The sequence below is a fragment of the Coregonus lavaretus genome (genome assembly GCF_964263955.1).
Source record: "Coregonus lavaretus genome assembly, chromosome: 12".
In the NCBI taxonomy this organism is placed as follows: Eukaryota; Metazoa; Chordata; class Actinopteri; order Salmoniformes; family Salmonidae; genus Coregonus; species Coregonus lavaretus.
The window spans coordinates 35,790,436-35,804,856 of NC_139999.1; the positions used below are offsets into that span (position 1 = coordinate 35,790,436).

General features: G+C 39.8%; 2 protein-coding genes across 2 annotated transcripts; both read left to right on the forward strand.

Annotated features, from left to right (window-relative positions):
- Positions 1-8,027: 8,027 nt before the first annotated feature.
- On the forward strand, positions 8,028-9,588 carry LOC311138137 (homeobox protein Hox-C6-like; the record flags this gene model as incomplete). Its single annotated transcript, XM_084172804.1, has 2 exons — positions 8,028-8,512; positions 9,290-9,588. The coding sequence occupies exons 1-2, from the start codon at positions 8,113-8,115 to the stop codon at positions 9,586-9,588; spliced, it is 699 nt and encodes a 232-aa protein (XP_084028930.1). The 5' UTR covers positions 8,028-8,112.
- Positions 9,589-12,409: 2,821 nt separating this feature from the next.
- LOC311138170 (homeobox protein Hox-C5-like) lies at positions 12,410-14,127 on the forward strand (the record flags this gene model as incomplete). Its single annotated transcript, XM_084172840.1, has 2 exons — positions 12,410-12,911; positions 13,913-14,127. The coding sequence occupies 2 exons, from the start codon at positions 12,410-12,412 to the stop codon at positions 14,125-14,127; spliced, it is 717 nt and encodes a 238-aa protein (XP_084028966.1).
- Positions 14,128-14,421: the final 294 nt, after the last annotated feature.

Below are 14,421 nucleotides of genomic sequence, written 5' to 3' on the forward strand. Positions count from 1 at the left end.
GTTGATGGTTGTGGTGACATTGTGGTGGTGTCATCATAACATTGTGCAAGTATTAGTTTTGTTTATTGAACTGGTACACTTGTGTATAAAGTGTAGGCTATAATCTACATATACAGTACCAGTCAAAAGTTTGGACACGCCTACTCATTCCAGGGTTTTTCTTTATTTTTACTATTTTCTACATTGTAGAATAATAGTGAAGACATCAAAACTATGAAATAACACATACGGAATCATGTAGTAACCAAAAAAGTGTTAAACAGATCCTTCAACTAGCCACCCTTTGCCTTGATGACAGCTTTGCACACTCTTGGCATTTTCTCAACCAGCTTCATGAGGTAGTCACACAGAATTTATTTCAATTAACAGGTGTGCCTTCTTAAAAGTTAATTTGTGGAATTTCTTTCCTTCTTAATGTGTTTGAGCCAATCAGTTGTGTTGTGACAAGGTAGGGGGGGGGGGGGGGGGGGGTATACAGAAGATAGCCCTATTTGGTAAAACACCAAGTCCAATTATTATTGGCAAGAACAGCTCAAATAAGCAAAGAGAAATGACAGTCCATCATTACTTTAAGACATGAAGGTCAGTCAATGTGGAAAAGTTCAAAAACTTTGAAAGTACCTGGCGGCAGGTAGCTTAGTGGTTAAGAGCGTTGTGCCAGTAACCGAAAGGTCGCTGGTTCTAATCCCCGAGCCGACTAGGTAAAAAAATCTGTCAATGTGCCCTTGAGCAAGGCACTTAACCCTAATTGCTCCTGTAAGTCGCTCTGGATAAGAGCGTCTGCTAAATGACTAAAATGTAAGTGCAGTCGCAAAAACCATCAAGCACTATGATGAAACTAGCTCTCATGAGGACCGCCACAGGAATGGAAGACCCAGAGTTACCTCTGCTGCAGAGCATAAGTTCATTAAAGTTACCAACCTCAGAAATTGCAGCCCAAATAAATGCTTCACAGAGTTCAAGTAACAGACACATCTCAATATCAACTGTTCAGAGGGGACTGTGTGAATCAGGCCTTCATGGTCGAATTGCTGCAAAGAAACCACTACTAAAGGACACCAATAATAAGAAGAGACCTGCTTGGGCCAAGAAACACGAGTGATGGACATTAGATTGGTAGAAATGTGTCATTTGGTCTGGAGTCCAAATTAGAGATTTTTGGTTCCAACTGCCGTGTCTTTGTGAGACGCGGTATGGGTGAATGGATGATCTCCGCATGTGTATTTCCCACCGTAAAACATGGAGGAGGAGGTGTTATGATGTGGGGGTGCTTTGCTGGTGACACTGTCTGTGATTTATTTAGAATTCAAGGCACACTTAACCAGCATGGCTTCCACAGCATTCTGCAGTAATACGCCATCCCGTCTGGTTTGGGCTTAGTGGGACTATTATTTGTTTTTCAACAGGACAATGACCCAACACACCTCCAGGCTGTGTAAGGGCTATTTTACCAAGAAGGAGAGGGATGGAGTGCTGCATCAGATGACCTGGCCTCCACAATCCCCCGACCTACACCCAATTTAGATGGTTTGGGATGAGTCGGACCGCAGAGTGAAGGAAAAGCAGCCAACAAGTGCTCAGCATATGTGGGAACTCCTTCAAGACTGTTGGAAATGCATTCCAGGTGAAGCTGGTTGAGAGAATGCCAAGAGTGTGCAAAGCTGTCATCAAGGCAAAGGGTGGCTATTTGAAGAATCTCAAATATAACATATATTTTGATTTGATTAACACTTTTTTGTTTACTACATATGTGTTATTTTATAGTTTTGATGTCTTTAGTACTATTCTACAATGTAGAAAATAGTAAAAATATAGAAAAACCCATGAATGAGCAGGTGTCCAAACTTTTGACTGGTAGTGTACACTAATGAGTATTGTGTTTAATGTGTATAATGTACATACACTACTGAGTATTCTATCAGTACAAGGAAGTTTATTTACACACACTTAATCATCATGGATCACCAAAGCCAAACATTTTATTTAGTTACACATTGGATAGCCTCAGTCAATAACTCATCACAGCAATACAAAATCAAACGTGTTATAGTTTTTGTCATGCACAGCAAATAAGCAGTGGAATGTGGCAATACCCTACCAATTCAGGGCCAAACCTCTTTTCCCACACCTAATAGGCATTACATTCAACACTGCCATCTAGTGTTCAATCACAGCAGCTCACAATCCTGTCACTGCCAATATACTGTGTGATCCATACTGTGAGTACATGTGGCGTAGGCCTAAGGCCTATTGTCAATAGTGTGTGTCCAGTCACGTTGGTTATATCTAATTAGATGTTGACTATGACACAATATTGGACAAAAGAATAACATCATGTTGTTTGCATAGCCCACAGTAAGCTGCATGAAGTGTTGTTTGCACTGCTCCCTATATACCCTGTGTGGAATAGTTTGGGCCGGCTCTAGACGTTTGGGGGCCCTAAGCAAGATTTGGTTGTGGGGTCGGGGCCCCCTAGCGACTGGGGCCTTAAGCGACCACTTATGTCGCTTATACCATGGGGCGGCGCGCAATTGGCCCAGCGTCGTCCAGGGTAAGGGAGGAAATGGCCGGCAGGGATGTAGCTCAGTTGATAGAGCATGGCGTTTGCAACGCCAGGGTTGTGGGTTCGATTCCCACAGGGGGTAAGAAAAAAAAAATAATAATAATAATAATGTATGCATTCACTAACTGTAAGTCGCTCTGGATAAGAGCGTCTGCTAAATGACTAAAAATGTAAATGTTAAAATACCTGGAACCGGCCCTGGGAATAGTAGGGCCTATTGTAAAGATTCACCTTAGGGACCTACGCATTTGCAACAGCTAATGGGGATCCTAATAAAATAACAAAATATGACACATGGCAAAAACCTTGTGACTACAATGCAGCAAAGATCAACCCAATGGCTTTACCATACTAAATTGCCATTCCTCGCCAGCATTAAGGGCTGCAGACTTATTCCTATTAAATAATAATAATAAGTATTATTATTATTATTATAGCTTCTGTTGTTGCTGCTTTCCCAGTTCTTTTTTACTACAATGAGAGCCAGGTGCCGCTTGGCTTTGTTTGGGATTTACCTTGCCTGTAATTATTACCAAGAAGGAAAGACCACAATTTATTACCCCTTTAAATACCTCCCATGTAAAACGAGTGGGCTGCAAGATATGGAGATATGGAGTTTTGTCGTTTGCCAAGAAATGGGTCAAATAGCTGCAGCATATGACCCTAACCCTGACCTGAGATAGGCGCGCAACTCACATTTTCCCGTAAATCGTGGATTGTCAGAGAAATATATTTGCGTAAATTCGGGTTGAGCGCGCAGATGTCCTGTTAACTAGTCATCCAAAAACATTTGTCTTGTGCTAACCACACACAAAGTTTGCCATGACAAACTTGTCCCTTAACGACTATCTATTTGGCCTCAATAAATTCGGAACAGTATAATTTAAGAAAATGTACTTCTATTTCCTCTGCCATTTCCTTTACAATATTGTGCGGGACGAATGTCCACAGATTTGTTGTTATTTTGACAGAGGATTGCAGCAGATCCTTTTTATTGTTCCAGTTCTTGGGCCTCCTGGAGTTTATCCAAGGACACATGCGTTCAGATTATTCTTCCGCAGAGCTGCAGAGAGGGAGAAAAAACGTAAGTGAGGGGGTGTAAGGTTATTAAATGTTATGGCCTCATAGTCAACAAATGAGGAAACTTTGTAGGCCTGCCTATAAGGGAGAATCTATCATCACAAAACGCTTGGCATGCATGCCTGGCCTTTACCAGATTTCATCATACACAACAAATGTGTAGGCCTATAGCCTACTTGTAAATAGATTACAGCAGGCTATCCTAAACATTATACTCAAGAAGAAAAAAATACAACATTAAGACTAAATATTTATTCGAGTCAACAAATTTCATGTCAGAATAAAATGATGGGCATCTAGATAGGTAGGCTAATATTTGGCTGACACCCAAAACGCTGCACCAAAAATGCAAGGCCTAGAAAGGTTGTTTTCATAGCAGTTTATTGTTCATTTATTGTGCTGTAAAAGCAGGGTGCTATTGACAATGCGCTCGACTTCTCACCTTCACATGGCACCTAATCAGGAAATTGGTAAAAAACAGTTTTAGAGAAGGGCAACTCCACCCCTCATAGGGTAAAGACACTTTTTAAACCTTTATATTTACAAGAGTAGGCCTTCAATATGTTGCTTTATTTGGGGATACAATTCGTTGAAAATACAAAAATGTATGGTTCAAAGTATTTAGATATTATTGGGAGATATCAATTGTAAATCGCATGTCTTTGGTAGGCTATTGGTCCTAAAATGCAGATGGCTTATGATACCCCGTCTGCTATTGTGCTTTATTAAACTGTTTTAAATAATCAGAATAAGTATGTTATTTAATAATTATAATAATAATAGCACAATAATAATAATAATAATAATTTATTTCAAAGACTTATGGTTAGGGTTGTTTTGCTTATGCAAGAAAGATAATGTTGTAATTTAGCGACTATTTCAGCATTACACCAGTAATAGCCTATTGAATATAACGTAGCCTATAACCCTGAAATCATAATTGTTATTATCAGTGTAGTCTAGTTATTTACTTACCTATCCTATTTGTGCTACTGGCACATAAGACAGAGTTAGAGTTGCAATACTTTGTTTTTAGAATGGGAAGATTGTGCTACTCTTGTATACCTCTAAGGCTGAGTTAGACTTGCTGTATCTGCGAATAATAACGTAGCACAGAACACAATTCTATTATTTTCAGGACAACAATTGGAGGCTTATTTTTGTCTGATTCGTTGTTTGTCTGGTTCAAATGGTAGGCTATACCTCCAGACCTCCAAAGGATATAAGTGACCAGCTGTTTTTTCCGTGCAAATGCCAGACTGTCTTCCACAAAGGGTGCAATAAAACACTTCCCCATACACTTCCACTTCCATAGTACAATAAAACCGCTCTCTACCTCTCCCCCAAACCAATTCACGTTTCCTTCACAGAAAACGGATCAACAACATAGGCCTATGTTTAACGCGAGGTATAGAGCGGAGGGGGGGGGGTCTCAGTTAATACATGTATTCATTATCTTAAGAGTTGCATGATAAACCTGGCTTACAGAGGTCAAATGTCCATATGAACTAGTTCTCTATTCAATTCAGAGAAAGGATGTAGCTCAGTTGGTAGAGCATGGCGTTTGCAACGCCAGGGTTGTGGGTTCGATTCCCACGGGGGGGGGGGCAGTATGAAAAATAAAAATAATGTATGCACTCACTAACTGTAAGTCGCTCTGGATAAGAGCGTCTGCTCAATAATGTAAAGGCTCACCGATAACATCCCACTGCATTCCAACTGCTGCGTTCGTCATATGGCCCACATTAAAGTAATAGCCTTTTAAAGGCATTCGGATGTAGAGATCAAAGGATGTTTGGGGAACACCACGTTTGTATCCGACAACTTCTGTCAGACCCGTGAGCTCATTAGTTCGATTAAACTGAGTGCGGAACTTTTATTTGGAAGGCGGAGTAGGATTGATTAGGCTATGTGGATATTAATCGAATTCATCAAACCTGTCATAAAAGTCCGTATTATCTTTCCCATGTTATTCCAAAAAGAAAAGATAGCCTAATACTAATGGCTTGTCATTCAAATCTAACTTTAGATAGGCTATATTGTTTATATGGAAGTCTAATAATCTGAGTTTAACGCCACAGACACATTTGAAATATTTTTGGGGTGCATATTTTAAAAGCAGGATGTTCGCTATATTTTCTTCTTTCATCGTTTATTTTATATTGCATTGTCCTGCAATAGGCCTGTACCGACAATTATTAATATTTTCCATCTCACTGGCTTAGCTATTTCATCAACGAATTATCAACTATTACAGTTACAACCCTCACTGCAGTATAGGCTACTGTAGTTTAATAAACTTTGCTCTCTTGCTGTTTAAGCCTTTTGGCCTTGTTTGTAATAGGTCTAACATAATTTTGTGGTTTTGTCCATTATGTTTTTTTTTTAAGGCACCGCTTGACTATCCAGTGTCTTCAATTTAAGTTTATTCTCTTTCCATGCGGTAACGCTAAAGCCTTCCATTCACTAGTGCAGTTAATTTCTTTGTTGGGCGAGGATTTCCCACACCCGGATACACACAGTGCATGCAGTAGAGGAGTGTTATAGGCGGTAGACTGGAAGCTGTCATTTGTCTGGTTTTATGACTTCTGCGGCTTACACGGGCGTTAAAGACATTTTTTCGATGTAAAACTGCAATAAACCCCCACTCTTTTTGCCCAAAGAATTCCCACTGAACAAAGGGGCAACGCGCCAAAAAGCCTCTTGTCCCAATATAAGACTTTCCTTACCTCTTCGAATAAATTTGTCGAATTTCGTGCACCAGCTCTAATCTAATTATTGTCAAAAGTTGCTGTAGGCTATAGCCTATAGCAGGCAACGTCATATGCTATCAAATGTAGCCTAGACCTGTCTTTTTGATGGAGAAGCCTCAAAAGATGTTGGCATATCCTTACATGCCCGACTATCCACCACAACGCAATTTCAGGAAAAATTAAACTCCATTCATAACTCCTATCGTGACATAAGTAACAGTGAGCCCATTGCATGGCAAACTATTTCGTGTCATTCCAGCTCTAATGAGAAATTAGGTGTGTGTGTGTGTGTGTGTATATATGTGTGTGTGTGTGCGAGTGTGTGTGCGTGTGTGTGTGTGTGTGTGTGTGTGTGTGTGTGTGTGTGTGTGTGTGTGTGTGTGTGTGTGTGTGTGTGTGTCAAAGCGCACGCTCTTGTGTTCAGTTTTCCTGTCAGCCTCTAGCCTTCAAAACAAGCCTGTGTTAGGACTTGTTTTATGTCAAACTGAATGAACTCAATACGTACTATTTGGATTTTATATCAAAAGATTAGATAACTGTGTTATGGCCCTTCCTATTATCGAATACATACATATTCAGTCCATTCATGTAAGTCTAAAGCCTATAGCAACGTTGCTATTATGAACTATATAATTCAATGTCACCCAAACACGTTTTCTAGACTCTATTTGAACAATTGGATTAATCCCCTTTGTTTAACATAAATAATGCTTTTTAATCAGTTTATAAACTATGTATCTCACACCGAGGAAAAAATATATTCATCGATTTAAGAGGGCAGTATTGTGAAGATTTTTCTAACTGAATAATTCGATCACTGTATTGCAGTTGCGGAGCCTAATCTTATTTTCTCGACCCGAGAGGCTTGAAAACATAACTCTCCGTCGTCTCTAAGGTCCATTTTTTTTTTTATGACAAGAGACTGAACTCAAGTCAAATCATTGAAATAGAGCATGCTTGTCTAGCGTTGGCATCTATTTCTCTCAATAATTACATTCTACATTTAGGCTAATTGATTAATGTAAATGTTTATGGCCTATCTGATTAAGTTCATCCAATGCATATTCTTTATACCTTTATGAGCATTAGCGTTATTATTTTTTGCTTTAATATAGTATAGGCTACTGTGCAACAAATAATATGTGTTGCGGAAGCAGATTGGCAAGTAGGTGGCTAGTTTGTGCGTGCACGTGCGCGCTCGCGTGCGTGTGTTTATTTACTTTTTAAAATTGTATTTCACCTTTATTTAACCAGGTAAGCCAGTGTGTGTAAATGCTCCCTATGTATGTCGTTTGTGTTTGTGTATGTGCGCACGCATATGACAATGTATTAGCTTGCGATGGCGTGTGTGTGTACATGCGCATATGTGAGAGTAGTTTCAACCAAGGATTTTAAAAAATGAAGTAACGTTTTTTTCTCCCTCAGACCCTCTACTCCTTGCTTTTTATTGGAGGAAATTTGGTCAGCTGACATTGTCATCTTGTCCATCCTAGAGTGAGGCTTTAGCAACAACATTCGGCTTTGTGCCTTGTGTCTTTATTGGCGTACAGAAATACATAATAAAGAAATCATACAGCGTGCCGGTATTAAAAGATAGACAGAGAGAGAAAAAAAGAGACTGACTTAGTGTGAGAGAGGGAGAATAGAGAGAGAGAGAGGTGAGATTGAAAGGGAGGGAGGGAAAGAGAAAGAGGGAGCAAGGGAGAGAGGGAAGGTATGAATTCGTATTTCGCAAACCCGTCGCTCTCATGCCATTTAGCTGGTGGTCAAGAGGTTTTACCTAACGTGGCCCTAAACTCAACTACCTACGACGCTGTTCGACACTTCTCATCCTACGGAGCCGCTGTGGCCCAAAACCGGATATATTCCTCGCCTTTCTATTCGCCCCAAGACAACGTCGTGTTCGGCTCGAGCAGGGGACCGTACGAGTATGGATCCAACGTGTTTTACCAAGACAAGGACGTGCTGCCCAGCTGTAGGCAGAGCAGTTTGGGACAAGGTGCACAAACCTCGCTCGCGCAGGATTACCCGTCTGATCAGGGCATGAACGGCTCGCAGGAACAGAAGGGGAACATTCAGATCTTCCCGTGGATGCAGCGGATGAACTCTCATAGCGGTGAGTATTATAAACTCCTAGAGATAAATTAAACGAATTGGCCCGTTTTACGACTAGGGAAGCTACTTTTTATCACCCCATAAACCATTATACTACAGCAGCACCCTGTCGCCGGCAATAAATACCTTTTATCTTCGTAGGAAATCCCTTTTGGCCAAACTATGCGCTCTTCTCCGTCACAGTCCATCCCTATTTCCCTTAAAACAAAAGACTTTATAGCATTTAAGTTCATATTTTTGTGACCCATAGCAGAGTTCACGGAATTTTAAGACGAGTATCATCTCTTCAAATATTACTCAGTGGACTGGGTTCCTCTGATAGCGAAAGTGTGTGTGTGTGTGTGTTGCGTCAGTATGTAGGCTACCACCACTGTTGTTTATTTAGATAATTGCAAAACATAAGCTAGCATGTAAAACCGGACACGATAAGGCTATATCATAGACTGCGAATGATTGTGAATGTTGGCCTATATCGATTATTTCCGTGGGTTTTTGTGATTGTGTGTGTTTGGATAGTGCAGGGTTTCCCCAACTCGGTCCTCGGGACCCCAAGGTGTGCACGTTTTGGGTTTTGCCTAGCACTATACAAATAATCAACTAATCATGAAGCTTTGGTAATTTGAATCAGCTGTGTAGTGTCAGGGGAAAAAACCAAAACGTGCACCCCTTGGGGTCCCGAGGACCGAGTTTGAGAAACGCTGGGGTAGTGACATTGCATATAGCTTACTTAAAAATATATTTCCTGATTATGCTAATTTAAATTGTGTTTTCCACTCAGGAGTTGGATACGGTTCTGACAGACGAAGAGGCCGCCAAATTTACTCCCGGTACCAAACTCTAGAACTCGAAAAGGAATTCCATTTCAACCGCTACCTGACGAGACGCAGACGTATCGAAATCGCCAATGCACTCTGTCTCACGGAACGTCAGATAAAAATCTGGTTCCAGAATCGCCGGATGAAATGGAAAAAGGAAAGCAATCTAACTTCGACTTTCACCGAAAGTGGTTCGGCAGGGGCGAGTCAAGACACAGGTAAAGAGGACACAGAAGAGGCGACAGAAGAGAAGAAAGAATGAACAACTTCCTAATTTACTATATGCATCAATCCGCCGTGATGTGAGGAAAACTTAACTACCTATCAAGTAGCCTACCTATCAACTATTGTTTGGCACAATAAAGAAACTAGTGTATTCAAAGATGTGGCTGCGTTAAATGCAATGTGGACGCTACATATCTTCAGACATCAATGTTTGCCTTTTTCATTTCATTCTGTATTGGATATGAACATTTCACCTTGACCACAGAATTTATTTCCTTACCTGACATTCCCTTATATACCCAAACTGTGTGTAACGCGAAGACATTCATCATTATATTTTCTTAAATGCTGTTTGACAGCAATGAACAACAGTGGTTCTCAGATGTCTATACACCTATGACGAATTTGTTGGCAATATGTTTTACAAAAGTAATTGTCATAACAATATGTGAAGGAAGGTATAAGCGTTACATCCGCTTGAGTAACCCATTGATGTTTTTTTTAGTTTTGTTGTACGAAAAAACTATGCTGAATAATAAGGACTCACACTACCTAAATTGTTGATATGTTTGTAAATATATGTATATCTATATTACACGTCTTAGTCCTGTGAGAGCATTCGTCCGCATCCCGCAGCTTTTTTGTAGTATCTAGCTTACTTTATTTATGTTTAGATATGTACCAGTAGGCTAGCCTACAGAGAGCATGTGGTCAAATCATAACTGACCGATGTGGCTTTAATTGTAGTGTTAGATGAAAATCCAAAATAAAACAATAACAGTGATGTAGGCTATGAAATTCACGTCAAGTCATATTTAATAAAACTGTTAATAAAAAAGTTGTCGTCCATGTTTTTGCGCCCATCATACCAAGTTAGTCTCGTTGTCAATTATAGCCCTCCATGCAGTTAAAATGTGTACACTATCATTGTTCACATTTTTTATTTGTCATATAACAGACCCAAAGCCAGCCACCCTATCTATATAATGGTTCTTCCACGTTATTTTGTGAATTCAAAGCTTCGCCACTTAAAGAAAGGAGGAGAAAGCCTGGTGGTTTGAGTTATAGTTTTTTTTATATTTGTCAGTGGCTCTGTGTGGTATAGGCTTTCACCGAGATGTTAAAGCAATATAAATTGGCACACTATTTTTGTGAAAGCAATGCAGTGAAGTCTTTGAATAGTCACTTCAAATAGCTACAGAAATATTGGAAAATGTGGATGGGGAGAGTAGAGGAAAAGCAAATCACACAATTCGATATAAAGTCACTGTCTGAGAGGCCTGTCTAATTGCTAAGTCTAAATAAACTTCCATTTCAGCTTACACAGTATGATTTAAAGTTTTCATACGTGTTATTAAGTAGGCCTTCTTTTTAGAAAACGTGTCCAGTCGGGTCACGTGTCACACACAAGCCAATTCAAACCATTGCCAGGAGATGTTGCAGTTGTTTAGATGACATTCTGTTTGCCCTTTACCTTTTCAGATAAATCAATGATGCAACTTGAATAGAGATAACTTAGGGTTACTGTTATTATTATCACCATTATCATCAACGTTGGCATTATCATTCTAAGTAGGCTATCAGTAGTTGTAGGCTATACAATTACGCACAATTACTCACGTCGATTTCGAATTCTGGCATACCTGCCTTATCGAGAAAATTGTTCCTAGTGATCATTCAAGCCATTTAGAAAACAATTCCAGATAGGCCTAAAATACTATATAAAACATATAGTGAAAAAATTTGAATTTACAGAATAGCGACCCAAACAAGTAGACTGTTCTCATGCATTGCTATTACGGTGACTGAATATCAGCTGGCCAAAGTGATATGCCATAGCAATTTATTGTTTAGCCCATTATTATTATTATTATTATTATTATTATTATTATTACTGTCATTGTCATTGTCATTATTGTTATTACATATTATTATTATCAGTTTATTGTGAAAAACAATGAAAGAAATCCTACTGACAACCCACTTGGCACACACTGGTTGAATCAACGTTGTTTCCAAGTTGAACTAACGTGGAATAGACGTTGAATTTATGTCTGTGCCCAGTGGGAATTGCGCGTAAAGCTGTGGTCAGACATTATGTAGCCACTATTGTTGCTGCCTATTATATTGTCTTTAATAGTTTGGAGACCAACTGCCTGCTCTATGCTACACTTTTAAGGATGCTTTTATACCTATAGAGCAATTTTACCATCGGTAGTTATGGTGGTAATCAATTAGTTTGTCTGCAACTGGTTATAACAAACTTTAACATTAGGCCTTCAATGCAGTTCTATCCTATGAGAGAACCATATTCTATGTGCGCGCATGCAGATGCACACAACTTTTGTGTTGTTGTTGCCAGGTAGATTACTACATAGTTTGGCGGGGGGGGGGGGGGGGGGGGGGGGTATGCTTGTGTGTTTTATGCTCTTATCCGTCCCTGGCACCAGGTGACGCTCTCGGCCTTTCGTCCAGCACTGCACCGCCAGTGCCCCAACAGGGTCCCCGCTGCCCTGATATCAGGCGTTTCTCCTATTTCCATCAATAACCTCCAAGTGTGATCTAGCCAGATTTATGACTGGCCGATACAAGCACGTGATTCTTTTGAAACATCCCATATTTGGGCAATGGAGAAAAAAATAAAAAATCCCCCACCTATAAATCGTGGTCATTTGTAGGATAAAACCCCATGAACTTCAAAAGAGCTACAAATCAAACGCAATAACAATAACAAACCGTTATAACTGCTATCTGTAGGCCTACATCTTTTATAATTATCGTGTTACATAGAAACTTGAACGCAATAATTGAGTCCATATAAATGCTTCCATTTCGTTTCCTTAGCGTCTTCTCTTGAAATGAGCTCTTACATAGCCAACTCATTGTTTAAGCAAACTCACGAATCGTCAGCCTTCGCTTTGCACAACCATGGCTACGGCTCTAGCTCCGAACTCAACGTGTCCGGCTACTGTGGTTATGGAGGGCATGATCACCGGGGTTCATTCGCATCCCCACCGTCCTCGAGCTCCCTTGGCATGGTAGAGATGAACGCTGGGCTGCATGGCAATCCTGGCGACCTTACGCCACGGCCAGAGTCTTCCACAGGAGACGCTTCCCAGAGACGCCGCATGAACGAGCAGACAAGCGGCCAGGGTTCTCTAAATCTCGGACTGTATTGTCGCAAACCCAAGACTGACTCTGATTTCAGCGAAATCTGCAAGACTCAAACAGGCGAGATCAAAGTCGGAACTTTGCAACCCGTCCAGCCCGTAAGACAAGGCAACCATTCGACTCAGCCACAAACCAGCGAACCGCAACCACAAATATATCCCTGGATGACTAAACTACACATGGGTCACGGTAAAGTTTCATGTATCTCTTTTCTTTATTTTGAACAAAAGGGAGAGTTTCTTTCGCTCACCCGCTCTCCTCCATGTGTGTCTCTTTTTTTACCCTCCTGAGTCCATTCACAGTTTTTCTTTCTTGAGTTTTATAGGCTGTATTCGGAAATAATAAAACTCGCAGTCGTAAATTTTATGACAAAGTCATCAATTGCTCGTAAAACTGTCCTGTTACACGGAAGAAGCGATCTGCGCCCAAATTTATGACAGGGTAATTGGATAAGGGAGACACAAGTCCCTGCAAAATCTCAACAAACAATGTTTGCATTCTACTTTATTTAGAACCAAAACAAGATAGTATGATAAGTATGCCTATGATGCTTATTTTGAGGAGAGATGAAGGGTGAGATTGTGGATTTCACTGTGCATTTTAACTGAACGTAGAATTTTTTTATAGGCTACTTACTTGCCATGGCAACTTATTTTGTGTTATATAACAGCATGTAGCCTACTTTAGAGGGACAAAGGATATTTCTGTAACTGTAACGACCCTTCTTGTTTAAGTTGTAGTTATAATAATAATGATTATTATAATAACAATAATATTATTAGTAATAGGCATACTAGTAATACAATCATTGAGTGAACCCGAATGGACAATATATATATATATATATATATATATATTATTTTATTTTTTATTTTTTTATTTTTTTTATTTTTTTGGGGGGGTGGTAACTCAAGCAGCTTCACATTGATGACCATATATCCAGCCATCCAGCTATCCTCATATAGGCTACATTAATTCAGCCATACAGTAACTTTGACATTTTAAAGTCATCTTTTAACATGAGGATATAGTCACAGAAGAGGCTGTGTTTTGCTATTCATTCTTATTAATTGATGTGCTACAAGTCATTGCATGTCCATTGACAAGTTAAGGCATATTTTAAGTGATAATGTTGAGACTGTTTCTATGAATTGCGGTCCCAGATTATTTTTCTCTCAATTACACTCCAGAGGCTGATGGTAAAAGGTCAAGGACGAGTTACACACGCTACCAAACTCTGGAGTTGGAGAAAGAGTTCCATTTCAACCGGTATCTGACGCGTCGTAGGCGCATCGAGATCGCCCATACTCTCTGTCTGAACGAGAGGCAGATCAAAATCTGGTTCCAGAACCGCCGAATGAAGTGGAAGAAGGATGCAAAGCTTAAAATGAAAGAGTCTATCTAAAACATGGAGCCATTTTCAAACGTTATCAACGTTCCTTTGAGATGACATTAAAAGACTTTCAGCTCCACCCGTGTTTCCAAACAGTGACTTTTGGGATACGATGTTTCAGTGTGATGATAAATCCTGAACATTCTTTGATTATGGATCTGATTATGTAATATACCTGTTATTTTGTTTGAATATTGTATTGTTTTATTTTCTATCTTTGAATATGTACTTGTTCAGCAGAGTCTTATATAACTTGTGAGAATGGAAACGCTTGAAATATATTAATTAGCGAAAAGGCTACTATTA